Source organism: Clinocottus analis, unplaced genomic scaffold (assembly GCF_023055335.1).
Source record: "Clinocottus analis isolate CAN_PGR_092001 unplaced genomic scaffold, fCliAna1.0.p SCAF_15, whole genome shotgun sequence".
Taxonomy (NCBI): domain Eukaryota; kingdom Metazoa; phylum Chordata; class Actinopteri; order Perciformes; family Cottidae; genus Clinocottus; species Clinocottus analis.
The window spans coordinates 14254607-14273577 of NW_027175876.1; the positions used below are offsets into that span (position 1 = coordinate 14254607).

Sequence of the window (18971 nt, forward strand, 5' to 3'; positions counted from 1 at the left end):
TGAACAGATAGAGAAAGGGAGGGAGGGAGACAGAGAGAGAAGTCCTGTGTGTGTGTGCGTGTGTAAGTGTCTGTGTGTCTGTTGAACTGCCCTCATGTCAGAGGTTGCCATGGTGATGAATTCAAATATCGGCAGTTACAATTACTAACTGCCGATGATTATATGGAGTCAATGCTGGCAAACACCTATCCAAAAATCACCCCAAAAACATACTTAAAAAGCTCCGATTGCTTAGATATCGCATATGAGGCGTTAGGAAGACTTGATGAACAGATACTGTGACTGGTGAGTCTGTACGATAAAACATGTGTCTGTACGGGCGATTTACAAATCAGGTACGAGCTTCAGGGGAGACGTGGCTTTGGAGGGAGATTTAACATTGAAGCGGATGGCAGAGCGAGGTGGACTTGCTCTCACATTCAGTCCGATTACGAGACGTCTGAATGTGTTGGATTCCTATCGACCGCAGTTTATGACAGAAGACAAGATTTCCAACGTTTTGAGCTATAAATTATGCCCAAAGAGTACACGGTACGGAGTTTACGGCAAATTTAAAAAAAAAAAATCTTCAAGATCTGACGTGGGTCTGCCCTCTAAGTATGACATCACGTGCACTGAGGTCCGCAACACACACTCATGCAAAAGAGAGAAAAGGCGGCAAAAAAACATAAAACTAAAACGCTGACAATTATGACAGTATAAAATATATCAATAAGTGGAGATATGCGGCAATAGCTGAAAGTTTTGGCAACATTTTAAACTTGGAATGGTGTCTCTAGCTGAAAGCATGGCAGAGCCTTAGGCTTTTGGAGCTGAAGAAGTTTCAGCGGATTTTAAAACGTTTTTCATTGGAAACCATTCATTTTTATTTTTATAAAAAGTTTAATAATTTAAATATTTGAAAAAATATGAAAAATGTAAAAGCGTAGAATAATAGCTGAACGTTTTGTCAACATTTGAAATTTGAAATTGTGTCTCTAGCTGAACGTATGAAGAACCTGCAAACGTTTGAAGTTGAAGATGATTTGAAGATTTCCCCATTGGGTCCCATTTTAAAAAAAATCATAAAAAGTTTAATAATTTAAAAATTTGAAAAGTCTGAAATTTGAAAAGGAAGTTGCACACGTGTGCTTAAGAAGCTGAATATTTGAATAATTGAACTTTTTTCTGTAGCTGAAAATATGAAGGAGCTGAAGAGGTCCAAAATACGTACGGAAGAAATAGAATAATAATAAGTTTTTTAAAGATTCGAAGAACAATAGTTGGAATGCTCGAAGCATTCCAACTAATAAGCCCGCAGGAGAACATGAAGTGTGCTTCCAGCATGGGGTCTCTGACCCCATGCGGCTGAAGCCACACTTAATAAGCCCGCAGGAGAACATGAAGTGTGCTTCCAGCATGGGGTCTATGACCCCATGCGGCTGAAGCCACACTTAACTACAAACTGTGTAATACATAATTTCCAGGTCCAGTGGCTGTTTAGTGGTACAGAGTTATTGTGTGGGGATTGTTCCTGACCCTGTGCGACTGATATTCGGTGTCCGTAAGAGTGACTTGTTTAGGTGGGCAGTGTTCTGTAGCATCTCCCAAACAGGTGGTGTCCAGCATGTGAAGAGTCTCCAGTGGTGTTTCCTGACTTGCATGGGGGCCTGGAAGGGTGGGGGAACACACATCCCTGAGGGATGCCAGCGCCGATGGTCCAGGTGTGATTTTATCCATGCGGTTCTTATTTATTTACGAGACTTACGTTTTTCCATTCTGTTATTTCAACACAAACCAACCATGATCTTTTATTTTTTTTATTTTGGTTGCCATGATTCTTTTTTTTTTTTTTGAGTGTCTGTTCCTCATCCACTCAGTTCACAATCTGTTTTTGCTTTCTATCACAGACAGAAAAGAGATACTTTGCCAATTTACAATCTCTTTTTCGGACGTTCTCATTTGGCCGTTCTAAAGAGGTTTCTTTTTATTGCATTATTTGTTTTTCTCTGGCTTGTGTTGGAGAGCAGTGTTTTTGTGGTCAGTGTGTATGGGAGAGAGGAGGAGGAGGGGTGCAGTTAGCCTCAGAAGCAACTGCCTACTTTCTCTTGGGGGTTGGAGGGTTTTGGATTAGAGGGTGTCTCTGGGGCTGGATTTAAAGAGCAAAAAAAAATGTTAGTGTTTATGTTTAAATGTTAATTATCAGCGGGTAAATGCATCATCTTGCAGCTCCTTGTGCATCTCTTGGTGTATTTTTGTGTTCTTGTAAGATGTTACACCTAAGAGGAAACACTATCCAATGATTGGATGATTTGTTTATATACAAAACTACTGTATATCATACTTCTATAATTATCTATGCCAAAATAATAAATGTATAGATCGATATATGAATTTATTTAATTAATTAAAATTGCAATAGTCTCAAACAATATTGGAGCTGCTTGATACGGTCCTAATCCACCGCTACAAAGGGTTTGAACCTCTGGAACACCAGAGCTTTGTTCCCCAGCCACAGGCACATTAAAAGAATGCCCCAACAATGGCAATTCTTATCTGGAGCTTGTTCTTAGTTTTTGTCGTCACTGTCATGGATTTTAATGCAGTTTGTAGGGAGTAAGGATTTTTTCAGCTTATGTACAGACTCCCCAGTTTATGCTCTTAAGTTTGTTCTTGCACCCTGCATCCTTTCACACAGAGCGTGAGTATTTCAGTGGAATTTTTTTGTATTTCTCAAAGCTGTATCGTAAGTAAAGGCACGAACCAATCACATTGTGTGAAACGAACAAATGCAAAACATACACTATAGTGTACACCAGTATGGAGGCTCCCTTGTCCAAACTAAGACGGCAAACCTTATTAATATTGTTCTTTCCTTTCACAATGAAAGCCCTCCGTATATAAAATAGCTTACTATACAGCTAGTAGTACAACAATTTTGCTCAGACAATGTGAATCTCCGCTCCACAAACTCTTAGAATGGTTTTAGATTGTCTTCATTTTCAGGCTGTTTTTGGTGTAAACGGAGACTTGTTACTTAAGAAGTTGGAAGGAAATTCAGGCGAATTATAGCCTCTTCCTGCTTCCCGCTGAAATCATGTTTTTCATTATTTCAAAACGTCGATGATATTTATTTAGGGAGTGCAGTTAGTGGCAGTGTGTACTATTGGGCTGTGAGTTAATTTAACAACAAGATGGTGATATAACATTATAAAGCAAGGAAGCGTAACAAATACAGGTGTTGGAAAATACATACATATTTGTTTTCAACCCATTTCTTTCTGCATGTCCTTTGATGTGAGATAAAACATTAGGCTTCAGTTCATCATGATGCTGTTTTCAAAAAATAAATAAATAAAAATGTAGTCCTCCTTTAAGCAACAACAAAAAAATATATCCAGCTTTGTGTGTTTTACTATATTTCTATCAGAGCCCATGATGATATATATAGAGAGAGAGAGAGAATATCATGCAGCACTCACTCCCACACACTTGAGTTCTTGTTTTCAAGCTGCCTGAGTCAATATCTCGTAAACAGCGACTCTTCTCTGATGTGTTCTTGCTTTGGAAATACAAACACCGTGAATAGGACTTCCCCCATGTGGACTGCTCACAGTGCGAGACGGGAACGCTGGAGTCACACAACTCATCGAAGAATACTGAACATCAGTCCTCTCAGATTACCTCGGGAGCTCTATTCACAATTTTGTTGTATGATTTTTGACAGCGTGGGCCGCTTTGAGCCACATAATAGTGGGAGGCTGACTTTCCTGGAGGAAAAATCGGCCCCCGCCGAGGTCAAACTATAGGACGGCAGCTGATCTCAGCAACCGACCTGATGAGACAGAGAAATTGGAGTTGGTGATGAGCGTGTCGTAGTAATCCTTCTCTGCTGTATTTATCTACTTCTTTTGTGTCCCCAGTTTAGAAACCCACCCCGACCCGGCATCCCATGTCGAATGAAACCCTGAATAGCCCCTGGAATGCGCATGTCTTTCAGCCGATGTAAATATCCTGCTGGGAACAATTGAACAAGTTTGTCAGCTGAACCACAAATGTCATACAAACAACAATGTCAACATGAGAAGTTTAAGAGTGCAAAGACGCTTTTACGCTCATTTGTTACTGCAGTTCATACAACTTCCACTGAGTGAGGTTTGTCTAACTCCTGGCGCACGGTCCACACAGGTTGAATAAGAAGAAAAAACTGATGTTACAAAACTTTTTGAGGAGGGAGGGACAGAAGTGGGAGCAGCAGCTCCTCCCACAGAGAGCAGACTTCCTTCCTCCTGCTTTAGTTCACTCCCGTTGCTCCCATGAGAGGTCGCTCTCAGATAGGCACGGGTCGCACTCACACTGCAGCACAACATCGGTGTGACAGCACACTCGCTCCACCTGTTGATCATTAGCGCGTGCCGACATTCATTCCACCTCTCGGCTTTGACTGCTAGTGCATCTTTAGCCACTTCTTTCACTTTCTGAATTCGAGGGCATGTCAAGTGTGTATCTTCAAGAAAGAATGAACTTCGATGACATTCTCTGTCTCATTGGAGGCTTTGGGAAGTTCCAGAAGACCTTGTTTGTGTGGATCTGCCTGCCTCAGATCTTTCTGGCGTTCCACATGCTGGTCTCCGTCTTCACCGGGGCCGTCCCCCCGCATTTATGCCGCTCCTCGTGGCCCTCAGCGGGCGCTCCAGCCTCTTCGAACTTTAACTTCAGCCATCTGGCTGACCCTGATGGCCGGCCTGAGCTGTCCTGCACTGCTCCATTAAACCACAGCAGTGCTGGCGATGGATCCCCCACTGGGAACTGCCAGAGGGGCTGGGAGTACAGCACAGAGACTTTCCAAAGCACCACAGTAACTGAGGTAAGTTGAAAAACCAACCGGCTGCCTGGTAATGTCTCCATTCAGGATTTGAATTTATTGCACATCTATGTGTTCTCCTAATGTGTTTAACATGAGGACTACATGCAGTTAAGGAATGCGGACGGTCCATTTTATCACAGTGGACCCTGGTGATACCTGAGACGGGGTTAAAGAGACGGACTCCTGCACAGCAGCCATCTTCTGACCTACCCTGCCATGTTTTGTAACCTCAGGGTTGGGCAGGCGGACAAATGATGTCACCAAAATGATGCGATTGAACATAAGAGCGTCACATGTGGCAAAGTGACGGTTTTGACAAACCTGCAATTGATTTAAAAGTTGGCCGGACCTCGACTTCGGCCCTCGATGAGAAGATGTCTAGGACTCTGTGGATGTTATGAGAACCTGAGCAGTAAACGCTGTAAATGCATCTCCAACAGAGTACAGGAATTTAGTTATCTGTGAATGCTGATGCAACAAGAAATGTCACGGGAGAACCAAATCATTACAATTCATCCTTTGGGGAACACAAATGTCCACTGCTAATTTGTTGTGCTAATTAGCAGTGTGGGCCGGCAGTTTTTAGGACTTTGGATTATTCCAAACTCCTAAAAACTGCTTGGTAAGGTCGTGAAGAGAGGGACTTTTTTTTATAGCAAAATGAGTAGGAGTCACTCTTAGTGTAAAATGAATATACGGAATGTTTCATATTTCTGTGCTTCTTGCAGTGGAACCTGGTTTGTGATAGTGCCAGCCTTAACAACATGGCCTCCTCCATATACATGTTTGGCCTTCTAGTAGGAGCTGTTGTGTTTGGGAGCTTAGCCGATAAGTAAGTTTGATCACACCTTATCCATCCTTGGAGCACTATTCAATTAATATTGTCACTTCTTATTACTTTCTCCCCTGATCTGCCCGCTCCACTTTTAGTTCATCATATGCTGTCTTCGAATTATGTGTCAGTACAATTTATAAGTATTGTTTATACAGAATTACAAGAGTTCTGAAATGTGTTGTTGCAGGTACGGTCGCAGGAACATCATTCTTGTCAACCTGGCTTCCCAGGCTGTCTTTGGGGTTGGGTCTGCTTTCGCCCCCAATTTCTACGTCTACATTGCCCTTCGCTTTGTGGTTGGAACGTCCATCTCTGGAGTCATTATGAATGCCTTTGTCCTCGGTCAGTGTTTCATGGAAAGTTAAAGCGATCTGTGATTTTGGTCTCTGCATCCTCCCCAACAATAGCAACATGTCTCCAGAGAGAATGTTTTGGGTATTCAAGATAATTCACAGACCTCACTGGGCAAAGTTGTCATGAGGCATTGGAAACCATTTACAGTTTCACTGAATAAAAGGTTGAAACAGGAGCAGGTGATAGCTGCTGGTATTTCCAATCTTAGGCAAAATTTGGCAGCACAGATAAAAGTCAATAAGGATAAGAATCTGTTAATGAGGTTGAACTGGTCCATTTTACACCTTCAGGCTTCCTCTTGTACATTCAGAAAAAAGACAGTATTTAGTAGTGTTTATCGTATGACTACTGTAAGCACTACTAAATGCTTTTTTAGTTGTATTTTGTTATCTGTGGCTCTGGACGAGCAATGTCAAGTATGAGGAAAAAACCCTGATGATAGCTTATGGAATGACCTGGGTCAATGCACTTGTTTTTAGCTGTAGTTTCTCAAGTAGTTATTATATGTACACAGTATATGTGATTGTATGTAATTCATGTGTCTCTGCCCTGTTTGTGTCTCATCCAGGCACAGAATGGACGGGATCTAAGGAGCGGATGTTGGCAGGTATAATCACTGACTACTTCTTCGGCTTTGGCTATATTCTTCTGGCTGGAGTGGCGTACCTCATAAGAGACTGGCGTAAACTGCAGCTGGCTATCTCAGCACCCGGTTTTCTCTTCGTCTTTTACATCTGGTGAGTGGAAAGCACGATGTAGTATTCTCCAATATTTTCAAACTCAAAAAACAGACTGCCAGGGTTGTGTTGGGCTTTGTAAATGATGAAGGAGATCCCTTTTCAGACCATTTGATTGAAAACGGAATGTGTTGCGAATGCTCCATGTCATGCGCAATTGGGGCCAAAATCCTCTCATACTTTGAGTATAGCAGTGCAGGGAAATGCAAAGGCCTGTGTGCCTCTTGCTATATACACTGCCTGGCCAAAAAAAAGTTGCCACCAAAGAAAGGTCACACACACTAATATTTTGTTGGACCGCCTTTAGCTTTGATTACGGTACGCATTCGCTGTGGCATTGTTTCGATAAGCTTCTGCAATGTCACAAGATTTATTTTCATCCAGTGTTGCATTAATTTCTGACCAAGATCTTGTATTGATGATGATAGAGCCTGAGTGCTGCGCAAAGCCTTCTCCAGCACATCCCAAAGATTCTCAATGGGGTTAAAGTCTGGACTAATGTTGCACGGTATACCGATACTAACAAAGTACCGCGATACCCGTACGTTAAAAACGATACGATTTTGCATATTTTAAGTATCGGTACTTTCTCAAAATAGCGCTTCCTTAAAACTGCTCCGCTCTCTCTCTCTCTCTCATGCTGCATGCAGAGAGAGCATGGAGACGGAGCTCAGGGGGGCGGGGCTTAAGGCTCAGGTGGAGCAGCAGCAGCAGCGCGCTCTCTGACCGGGGGAGACATGGCCGGAGCTCAAGAGCTCTCGCCGACCGTCCTCTGCTTGTAGAAAAAAAGACGCCAGGGGTGTGTAATCTGGAGATACTTTGGAGACAGTGCAGACTGTGAGGGAAAGCTCACTGACACCGATAGACCCGTCTGTAAAACGTGCTCTAAAGCAACACAGACAAAGGGAGGTAACACGTAAAACATGGCCAAGCACCTTTCAAGCAGACAGCCCGAACTTTTTAAGGAGTTTAACGAACGACAGGTAAGCAAATGTAATTATAAACATAAAAACCCCAAGCTCACCCATATACAGCCACGAGTAGCATTAGTCCAGTTTCAGTACGAGCAGGCCAGAATGCACACAAACGTGTACCAAATAAAACACAACTGATGCAACATGCTGGTGGAGCCCGAGGGTGGATCTTGAGCCACATAGTTCAAGATGAACAGATTGAGACCAATAAGAAGAATCTTGATTTTCTCTGAATTTACTGAAGGACATCCATTACAATTAATTGATACTATTTTGTCCTTCAACAACCTCAAGGAAATGCTGTGCAATGAGTTTGGAAATGGGTTTGTATTCATTTAGTTCTTTCATTCAGTTCAATCAATGGCAGGTTTTTTCTTTGTAATATAGATTGGACACTCGCCACCCTTAGACCATCTGGAACATAGCAGGAGGTTACAAAGAGATGAATAGTGATAAGTAGGCTGGACCTCTTTAGAGGGGATTACATCTAAAGAGCAGTAGGACAGGTGCATATGGAAATTAATATCAATAGGACTCAGCAGAGAGATAGCCGTGCATTCAGACAAGAGAGTAGTATGGTAGACTGAGTCAGGAAAATTATTTTTCATTGGATAGAATGTTATTGATTGGGTTAACAAAGAAAAACAAAAGGCTTTCAAAATCTTCTGAGGAGGAGGCAGATACAGCAGAATGGACATGGTTTACAAGATGATATTGATCAGGAGCCGAGGATTGTATTTGTTACTGATGATGCCTGCAAAGTATCACCTCTTTGATGTGTTGGTTGAGCATGAACAGCAATTCCCTCAAACAGATGAGATGGACCCTGCGGTTGAATTTCTTTCATCTATGCTCCATGATAACAAATCATAGAGAACCGTTGACGCAAAAAAAAAGTTTGGGTGGTTGGAAGACAATCAAGCGACATACTGGAAATTCCATCCATCCATCCATCCATCATCCAAACCGCTTAGCCTGTTTAGGGTCGCGGGGCACTGGAGCTGATCCCAGCTGTCATTGGGTGAAGGCAGGGTACACCCTAGACAAGTCGCCAGTCCATTGCAGTACTGGGAATTCACAATCAATTTAAAAAGAAAGGAATCACAACTATTAAAGGTATACTTCAATGCACCCACCACAAGCCTCAGCACTTTTAGGACTAAAAGAGAAGTAGAGTGTTGTATCATGACAGAGGGAGAGCTAGAAAGACACAGGATAGATAAGGGGTAGGCAAACTATGGCCCGCGGGCAGCGTTCGTACTACAAGAGTTTTAGAGTTGTAAAAACAACTGCATCCAGAGTGTTTTGACTCAACATAACAAACGCACATCAGACCAACGGACTGCGCCGCCCTGCGCGCTCATGCGACGTATGGGCAGTGGCGGGCTGTCAAGGTCTGCTAAGCCTTCTCTGCTGGCCTAAACAGAGACACAACGTTATAGCTATTTTATAATTAAATTGTTTTTCACAAATACACTACATGTGGTATAATCATTTATTCTTATTAGCGTATTTTCGCATTGCACAAGCTCATATCTTGTCTGTTCCTCAGCTCAGGCCAGCAACACGGCATAGTATAGCTCATCCAATCAGATTTCACCTTTTATTTCTCTATGCTAGAGTAGTGCTTTAAACAACATGCAATGGCCAGCTAACTACCGTTAATATCTGCTATCTATTCTGACGTATGTGGAATTTACACAACAAGTATAAAGTAGAACTAGTGGTTATTTCCATGGTGGAAGGTGGAAACGGTAACTGCTTTTACAGAGATAAGCTAGCCCCTTTTCAGACGCGAGTAGCATTCGCTACGCGTTTGGTGTGAACACAGCTTTACTATGCTAGGCCTGGCCCGACTGTCAAATTTTAAAACTCTAAAATAATTTGAGCCAAAATGTTTGCCCAACCCATGGATTGATGCATGGTTTTCTAGCGTTAGCAACAAGGGGACCATTCCATTAAAGTATTCCATGTCCTTTTTCTTGCCATAACAAATCCATTATCCACAGGGTGACTGTCAAAGTGCCCCCTGCAGCACAGTTAGCGGAGCACAAGTGTTTGTAAGGAGGTCACCCAAACAATTTGCCTTTACATTTTTAGGTTGTTGCCGAAATCAGCTCGCTGGTTAATGGCCAATGACAGAAAAGAGGAAGCTTGGGAACTGATCCGGAAAGCAGCACAGATGAACGGGAGGCCCCTCAGCAAAGATTTACAGATGCGGAAGGTAGAGATGCAAAATGTTTTTTCTATTCTTTACATATTTTTTACATACTGGTACTTTTATTTAATCCTTTAAAAATGTCAACTTTAATAACAAATACCCATCACAACCATAACAGAAGTAGTAACCATTCCCTTACACCTCCATCAAGGTGTAGCGTTTGGACGTAGCGCAACTGCGTAGTATTACAACACACTGCGTCAATGTAACAAGCGTAAATATGAACCGTTTTTAGCAGACTTTCTTACATGACTTTCTCACTTTATGGATGTCATAATACCGTGTAACTTTGAATAACGGCCCACCGACATGGTTACTGGCGATTGGGCTAAACATGTGGCATTTGTAAACAATATACAAATCTTGATTTGCAGATCACTTCATTGATCATTGCTGCACAATACTGAATATTTCCCCTTGCTTTAGCAGCAGTGAGAGTGCACTAACTGTATGACATAGGTACTCCAGTATCACTATGGAGCAGCCATTATTACTTTGCATGAGCGCCATTATCATTTACACATGCAAAGTACTCAAATAGTAGCGCTCTTCCACCCTTTCACCCTGCCTCCAAAGTCTGTTGCTGACTGTTTTACTCTCTGTTTCTCCAGGTCGAAGAGAAAACCGAGGTGAAGAAAAAACACTCTGTCATTGACCTCGTTCGAACACCCAAAATGAGGAAGCAGTCTTTGATTGTGTTTTATCTCTGGTGAGTATGAGCAGAACATTCCCTTTTTCTTTATGTCGGAATATATATCTCCCAGCATTTTTCTCCTTGCTATCTCAACCAGGGTAATGCATCATGAAAAAGGAATTCACACAAAAATGTGTCAAGAAAAAAATATGTTTGGGGAAATACATGGTGGGGGAAATGCAAAGGAAAAATCATAAATACATACATAAAAAATGTATTTGTCATGAATGTAAAAATAATATCGACATCCCAGTGTCGTCTGGAAGCGCCACAGGTCGCGTCAAGCCCTGTCTCTCCTTCTCACTCGAGCCCTGCCGGTATGCGTATCGACACTACGGCTCCCAGGCCGTGTTTCCTCAGCCCTCCACCTGGCTCTGCGTCTCACCAGGATGAAAACACCATTGGGAAAGTGCTGAGTTTGATTGATTTCAGTTTAGCATTTAACAATCATCCCCACAGAAGCCGGTATGGAAGTTGGTCTCCCGTTGTAACTGGATTCTAGACCTTCGCAGCGACCAAACTCCGTGGATGTGTTCCCGGGAATGTGCTCCCAGCTCTGTGCGGTTCGTTCACCAAACATGACTCTAATCATAATTGCCAAGTTCGGGGACAACCTCAACAGCGACAAAGCGAATGGGATGACAGTTGACTTTAGGAAGACCGACGCCGCCCCGCCTTCCTCCCTCCCTCCCTTCTTGTTGCTCCTTTTGCGGGACAAGTGAGAAGCAGCAGGTTTCTTGTTGTTCCCATTTTTGGATGACCTCAACTGACCTCTCCTTGTGCAGAGGGACCACAGAAAGCGTCCTGACTAGCTCACTGTCTCGACTGCAGCGACTCAGGAAGCAATTCCCCACATAGGACAGCAAAGCCTGCAGTACCATGAATGTCTTGTCTGTACCTCTCGACCTAAATATCCTCAGGCACTCACAATCCACATTTAGGACATGTTTTTTATTGCACTATGTGTCTGTACCTATTTGTACAGATTGTCCTTGCCACCTTGTGGGAACAGACAGACACGACATGGTCTTTCTCTCTCACCTCATATTAAAGCCACCGCGCAGGATTTGGGATTGGCTGACCATCCGGTGGTAGTATCAAGAACAGCACGGTGGAAGTTTTTTACGGGATAAGTTTGGGTGTTTAGAAGTTTGGTTGTATGATATAGATAGTCGGTGGGTTACCCTGCAGTAGATGATGGTCAGCACGTCGCCAGTTTGGAGTACCAACACAAGAGCAGAGCAGTGGACGCTTGTGGATGGGGGAAGCAGCAAAATGCATGTTAGACCTAAAAAAAAAAGGTCTAATACAATTAATATCAGTTTAAGTGTAATATTTTCACAAGTTCCCCTCGTAGTAAAACAGCAATACATGTCTATACTATGACACTGAGCAGGTGGTGCTGGTGGCTCAAGGTTCTATGCTCTGACGTTGGGGGTTCTATGCTCTGACCTCAGGGTTATATATTCTGACCTCAGGATCCTATGTTCTGATCTCTATTGGGTTAGTTCAGGGTCATAATTGGCAAATTCACACAGAAAGATTACAAATGCACAAAAACCATTCACAAATATATTCAATTTACAATTGCACACAAGGATTTACAAATACAATCCAATGATTTATATAAATGTAATAAAAAAATCACTTTCTGTGTTAATAATAATTTGCCAATTATGAGCCTGAACTAACCCTAAAGCTAGGATTAAGTACCTCGTACAACACAACAAAAACACCCAAACTATCTCTTCTTTTGCATCATGTCCTAATTATTCCACAAACTAAATATGTACTCAATTTTTTAGAAGATCCCATGCAGTCTCGGCATACACCACGCCCTGCAAAAGTGACTCTATTTTTCTACTCCCCCGTCTCAGGTTTGCCAACGTGTTTGTGTACTATGGCCTGTCCCTCAACATTTCTGACTTTGGAATGAACATCTATCTGACCCAGATGATCTTTGGCCTGGTCGAGATGCCGGCGCGTACCATCACCTTGTTCACTCTCAACCGCTCCCGCAAGTTCTCCCAGCTGGCTTTCCTGGCCGTGGGCGGCACAGCCTGCCTGCTGACCATCTTTATCCCCAGTGGTGTGTGTATAGACAAACTCGGCTGCTTCCTGTCGACCTCCTCACAGATGGTCCACACAGAGACAAGCTAACAAAATACTGCTAGTGCTAGGCGCTATGACCAAAAATCATTTCACGGTCTGTTTCTTTTTGCATTTATATAGGTTTATAGTGGATTAGTTCACAGCCATGAGTAAATAGAAATGTTGTTTTAATACTAATCGTGTCATGTTCGAACTGAAGGCCTCACAAAATGATACACATACAAATCAGGGTGCGTGACACGGTTACTGAATGTTGTGCAAACTGCAAAATAGTTAAAAAACAAAAAAAATTCAAATTTAATGTGATTTTTTTTTTTGGTATGACTTTTCACTCAACCTCTAACATACGCACTTCTCTTTGCACTCTCCTCCAGAGCTGTCCGTCGTCAAAACAGTGCTGGCCATGATTGGGAAGTTCGGCATCACGGCGTCTCTCTCCATCATTTACGTCTACTCAGCTGAGGTGTTCCCCACCGTTATAAGGTGAGCATTTTCCTCCCAAACACTTCCCTCCTATGCATTTTTTGTAAACAACATAACTGAGCAACATTTGATGTGTGACTTATCAGCTTGTACTGAAACCAGACCTGTTCTAGTTGTAAAGACATTAGACCGGTTGTCCTATGTCCAGTGGTCTATACGACCCATGTACGGTGAACCCTTTTAAAATTCGGCCAGCTGAGGTCTTTAGCTTTGATTACGGTATGCATTCAATTGAGGTGCGACGCCATAAAAAGCCACGTGACACAAAGCACTCAGCCGTTCATACTTAGATCACATTTCTGGCAGCTTGTCTCCGGTGTAAAGTCTCTGTCTTGCTGTGTCACTCTGACCCATTTGTGGTCCTTGGGTGCAAAAGAGGCCGTCTGCATAGCTGAGCAGCAGCAGTCGCCGTTAAAGGCGCAGCGCCAATAAGAATATGGCTCCCTCGGAGCGCATGATAATGTCATCATAGATTAGAAACCAGTGCCAGTCAGTGTTTTATAATGCAGCTCGGGGAACTTTCCACTATCTGAGCATATTGCCTCTAGCACCTTATTTACATTAAAGTACATGTTTGAACCGTTGAAAAAGTGTCCACCACAAAAAACTGTTCTTTCCAGATTAAGTATGAATCAAGCTATGTAATGCAACAGAAAGTTATATTAAACCAAACTCAAACAGCACCTACAGTCACAATGAACAGACATGTAGCCTATGTTATAAATCACGCTACACAGGTTAGGGCTAGGGCTCGGGCCGCCGGTAAACATAGGCATAGACACAAGCGATGCGTATCAGCCAATTACAGATAATAGTTGCTTTATCTTTTAGGGCTCTGATCCTGTTTATGCATCTCCCACAGACAGAACGGGATCGGCATGAGCTCCATGTGTGCTCGGACCGGAGGGGTCCTGGCTCCCATGATGTACCTCCTGAAGGGCATCAGTCCGCAAGTCCCCATGGTCCTGTGCGGGCTCTGTCCTCTGCTGGGCTCCGCCCTCACCCTGCTGCTGCCCGAAACAGCCAATAAGCCGCTGCCTGACACAATCGAAGACGTGGAAGGATCCAACATCAGGTTTGACACAGCTGCTTTAAGACCATTCTTTTTTGTTAAGACTTTACCTAAATAACGAAGAAGAACAAAAATTGGTAAAACCAGGACTAAGCGGACTGAGGTTCTGAAGAGGTTCTTCTGCTGCCGATGCTGTTCATGGGAACACTACTGCTTTCTTCCACAAGCGGGTGCCAAAATCAGCACAAGATCCAAAGCCCCTGTAGTAACTTTAATTAATTTAATGTTGAACTTGAATTTAACTAACCCACATTTGGAGCATTGTCACTCGAAAAGACAACCCTGAAAGGCTGCAGCTGAAATAACTTATGTATATTGGGATGCAGACAGGCGGTAAGTCGTTGCTCTGTTTTTTTTTCTTCTTCACTCTTCTAAAATAAATAGAATTCTAGATTGAGGACCAGACTGTTCAGTTTTCCATCCAAACTCTGCAGTTGTTTCACAGATGCTCAGAGCAAAGCATCCATCACATATGTCTATCTTTTCTTTTTCAGCGAGGAAGGTGACGGTTGTCTTTGAGACCTCTCCGAGGAAAGAGGATATCTGTGCTGACGGCAGCGGCACCTGGGAGGGATTTTTGAACAACCGCACTGCATCCCGCGACCGGAAGCATTCAAGTTTGCCTTTTGGCACAATCATGAAAAATACTGACTGTCTCATATTTTTCCATACTGACAGTCAGTATTTTTCAGGATTGTTCCAAAAAGCAAACTTATATGCTTCCAGTCAGAGTCAAGAATAGACTTTTTTAAATGTATTTTTATGGGCCTTTGCAAAATTCAGAACAATTTGTTTGTAAGTAAAATAAGTTTACTCTTTGTCATTATCTTTTTTACATTTTTTTTGTTTTTGTATTACACTATCTTTGCTTTGCTTGTTCCAGTGTCCAGCGGAACCAGTAATCATCAGATTATAATTTTAATTTTTTTTTTTATTGTTAGTGCTGAAGTATGCTCCTGCATTACACACATGGAGATTCTCAAAAAGGAGCCATTATAGCATAAGTTGTGGTACGAGTTGTATTTAAAATGCAATGTTCGGTTTAAAAATGCTCGGGAAAACGTAACTGTTCAAGCCGTAAAAACACATGTCTCTTGATGTTGTGGAATATCATTGTATTGATAGGCATCTGTACTCTTTTACACTTCTGTCCCAGAGATTCTGTGGAACCAAAGTCTGTGACTAAGTTGTTGCTGTCAAAAGTATTTTTGTCAACTTGATTTTTTACAATAAAGATTGCTCGAGCAAAATGTCTGTAGCACTCGTCTGTTAAATTCTAAATGTTTTCCTTTTGTTATTTGTTATTGGGATCTATCGAGGTTATTTGTGTTGAAACAAACTATTAACAAACTATTATCTTGTCATTAATAGTTTTAATGATAATGTAGTATAAGCTGTTTAGAGCTAGTGTTACTAAGTTAAACAGGCCATAATCCTCGCTCTATATCTTTTTTATATTGCCCTATAAACATCTCGTTCAAACATCTGGATTTGTTTAAGTTTCTCATCAAATACTACACTTTACAATATTACATTTGAACGCATCATGATAGCGTTAAAAAGGATCATAATAAATTGTCTGTTTGTTGTTGTAATATTCATTTTGGCAACAGGAGGCAGAAGTGCACCATTACCTAATGTTCCAGGAGGAGAAGCAGTTCCTCGTGCCGACAAAAGATGGCGCTTTGACGTTAAGTAAAAAAGTAATCATGCTCTGCAGCTCATGCAGCCGTTTGTTCGACTTCTGATAAAGTGACAGAGTTACACAATCATCTGTAATAAATAGCACATTTAAAGTTCTCATAAATGTAACTTTCAAAAATATCAAAACGAAGCTGTTTATGTAGTTAATATGTTACTATATTTATATTGAGACGTAGGCATATTATTTTGTTTATTCCGGATGCCATTAAGCTTTTAAAATGTAATAAAAGTCTAGGATTATATAGTTCTGCTGTGACATCTGTGTTGAATCCACGTTTGCTAGACATCTTAATCAAAGAAATCTGTTTACACACATTCACGCTCACCATCCCCATACCAATGCCTTCCCCCACACTGTCGTCTGATTGGAGGGGCGTCCTGTTATTCAATGGCGGTCCCGTTAGGTCTCCTTCACTTGCTTCTGAAAAACTGTGGATTCTGAGGTTCTTCACAATCAATTGTGGTAATAAAAGCCAAACGACAATTAATGAGTTAAAAAGTACGTGACATGGATTGTGTATTTGTAAATCATTTTGAAAACACACCATAATAGAGACATTTAACTAGACCAATCCTTGTCAGCGGGAATACCAATAATATGGGCTGCAGTTCATAAAAATAAATGGGCCTTCAAATAATATCGTGTGTTTTGTGTCCTCTGTCCTTGAAACATCCCATCCGACCGCTCCGCTACGAAGAACAATTCCTTTGTCTCGTTTCTCAGGAAATGCTTTCATGCAACCCGCACAAGCCGCTATATAGCCCCTACACTTCGCTCCTCTCTCAACTTGATACTTCCGACGGCCCATGAAGGCGGCGCCGCTTTCATCGTGGGCCCTGCTGAGCTAACGGCATCACACGCAGACGCGACGAGGAGCGACTAGCACGGCGACACCGGGGGCCACTGCAGCAGCGCAGCCTCGTCTCACTGTCAAACCACTTCACCACCACGGCAATGGAGTCCAGAGCTGCGGGATACTAGACGCGTCTGACAGGTAAGACAGACCGCATCCCTTTTTTGTTTACCTCCTCATTCGGCAGGCTCTATTTCTAAAGCTTTATGGCTTACTTTTATTCCCCCCTCCTCCTCTTTCATTCTCTCTCCTTGTAATATTAATACTATTGACATTTCTTGAACGTAAACGGCTTTAGCATGTTAGCTAGCTTGCGTTTCTCCCGCTCCTCTACATTGATGGGGTGAAAGGGACTGTCCCGGTTGCACGCGACGGCTGTTTTTTTTTTTTTTTAAATGACACCCGGGTTGTATTCCGTGAAATGTACACAGCAGCGCATGTTGAGCCCGTGTTACTGTAGAGACGAAATAAACTGTGTGTGTGTGTGTGTGTGTGTGTGTGTGTGTGTGTGTGTCCCTAATAGATTAATTAACGTCCGACGATTGGGTCGTTTGTGGCGAAACACACGGAATACGTTTGTTTGTTCTTTGCTTTTAGCCCCTGAAAGCATCTTGACGCATTAGTTTCAGAGTCCTCTGCTCGGGTTGTTTACCATGCTTTACATCCTCACCACCTTCAGCATCAGCATCTGCCTACAGATGCTCAGTGGAGAGTCAGATGAAGGACACAACCTCACGTGATTGACGGTCTCTCTCTCTCTCTCTCTCTCTCTCTCTCTCTCTCTCTCTCTCTCTCTCTCTCTCTCTCTCTCTCTCTCTTTCCTCTTTTTTCTCTCTCTGTTGTTCTTTCTTTCTCTCTCTCATGTATGTATGTATGTGTGTATGTGTATATATATATATATATATATATATATATGTATATGTGTGTGTGTATCCCATCACCTTTTATTTTATACCATAAATGGAATCCCTTAATCCTTTTATTTGGCCCATAAAGCCTCACCACAGTCATTTTCTCCCCGGTCAGAAGTGTCTCCCAATGAAGCCTGTATTTACAACACGTGCCACTTGGAATGAGTTTTATTTTTAAGTGGCTCTAAAAGGGTCGAGGGGGACACACACTGGACAAATCAACTAGACGTGCGGTTGTGATTCCCCCCTGCTTTCTTCTGCTGTGGAAGAACTATTATCTCTATTTTCAGAATGCCAGCTTCCTTGGGCCAGACAGCTCGCTTACTCTACCTAAGTGTAAGATTTCTGCACCAAGAAAGCAAAATATACTTTTTTTTTAATAACCATGTTGTGGCATGCAGGTGCAGCATATGGAAGCACAGTAAGATGGATCAGTCCACAGGCTTGCTAGCATAATCTCTGCCTAGAGTGGTGGTAGTCTTGGAAACCAAGCACAGAAACCCGAGGCTATTTATTAATATATATATATATATATATATATATATATATATATATATATATATATATATATATATATATATATATATATATAATTTTGTTTCAGTAGAAGCTGTTGTATCATGTTCTCAAGGTCTGGTCTGAAGATCTCGAACAAAAAGAAAAAAGAAAAAACGTTCTGTCCAAGTTTGTGTTAATTCAGCTTTTTCTGAAGGGAAGTTCTGTATTGCAGACATCCCGATGTATAACATTCTTGTCAGGATGAGTTAAGGACTGCTCCTTTCTTTTCTTTTTTATTATTGGTGCTGTACAATAGGATGAAGCATTGCTCGCTATCGCTGATGAAAGTCCCCTGTGTTTAGCATGCAAGCCCAGTTAGACAGACAGCTTTAAACGGCTTGTCATCCTCTTAACCCGGCTGGTGAGACGCTGCCAAAGTAGCGTTTCTTAATCACCGTTCACCCCGTCACTCCACTCATGCCAGCCACTTAGTTTTTTGGCAGGAGAGACCTGATCAGGCAGAAGAGGCCCATAGAACACAGGAAGGCTAAAGCTGTAGTCGATCTTTACCTGTTGCTCTTGTAAGTCTGCAATCTGTCAGAGGATGTCATTGCCTTAAGAGTTTTGGTTGAAGGATCACCAAAAGTTACTGTGAGGAACTTCCAACTGGTGATGG

General features: G+C 42.2%; 2 protein-coding genes across 4 annotated transcripts in view; both read left to right on the forward strand.

Moving 5' to 3' along the window:
* The first annotated feature begins 1441 nt into the window (after positions 1 to 1441).
* Positions 1442 to 15565, forward strand: si:dkey-119m7.4 (uncharacterized protein LOC560629 homolog). The gene is made up of 11 exons (XM_068576684.1): positions 1442 to 2680; positions 3903 to 4846; positions 5575 to 5678; positions 5869 to 6023; positions 6604 to 6772; positions 9847 to 9970; positions 10579 to 10676; positions 12539 to 12750; positions 13148 to 13256; positions 14119 to 14331; positions 14823 to 15565. Exons 2-11 carry the CDS (start codon positions 4472 to 4474, stop codon positions 14845 to 14847), a joined length of 1584 nt encoding a protein of 527 aa, XP_068432785.1. The 5' UTR covers positions 1442 to 2680; positions 3903 to 4471; the 3' UTR covers positions 14848 to 15565.
* Positions 15566 to 16893: 1328 nt separating this feature from the next.
* fynb (FYN proto-oncogene, Src family tyrosine kinase b) overlaps positions 16894 to 18971 on the forward strand; it is a 50119-nt gene continuing 48041 nt past the window's right edge. For all 3 annotated transcript variants that reach the window (XM_068576477.1, XM_068576478.1, XM_068576479.1), the window contains exon 1: positions 16894 to 17027. The gene's annotated coding sequence lies outside the window, so the exon portion shown is untranslated. The remainder of the gene's footprint in view (positions 17028 to 18971) is intronic.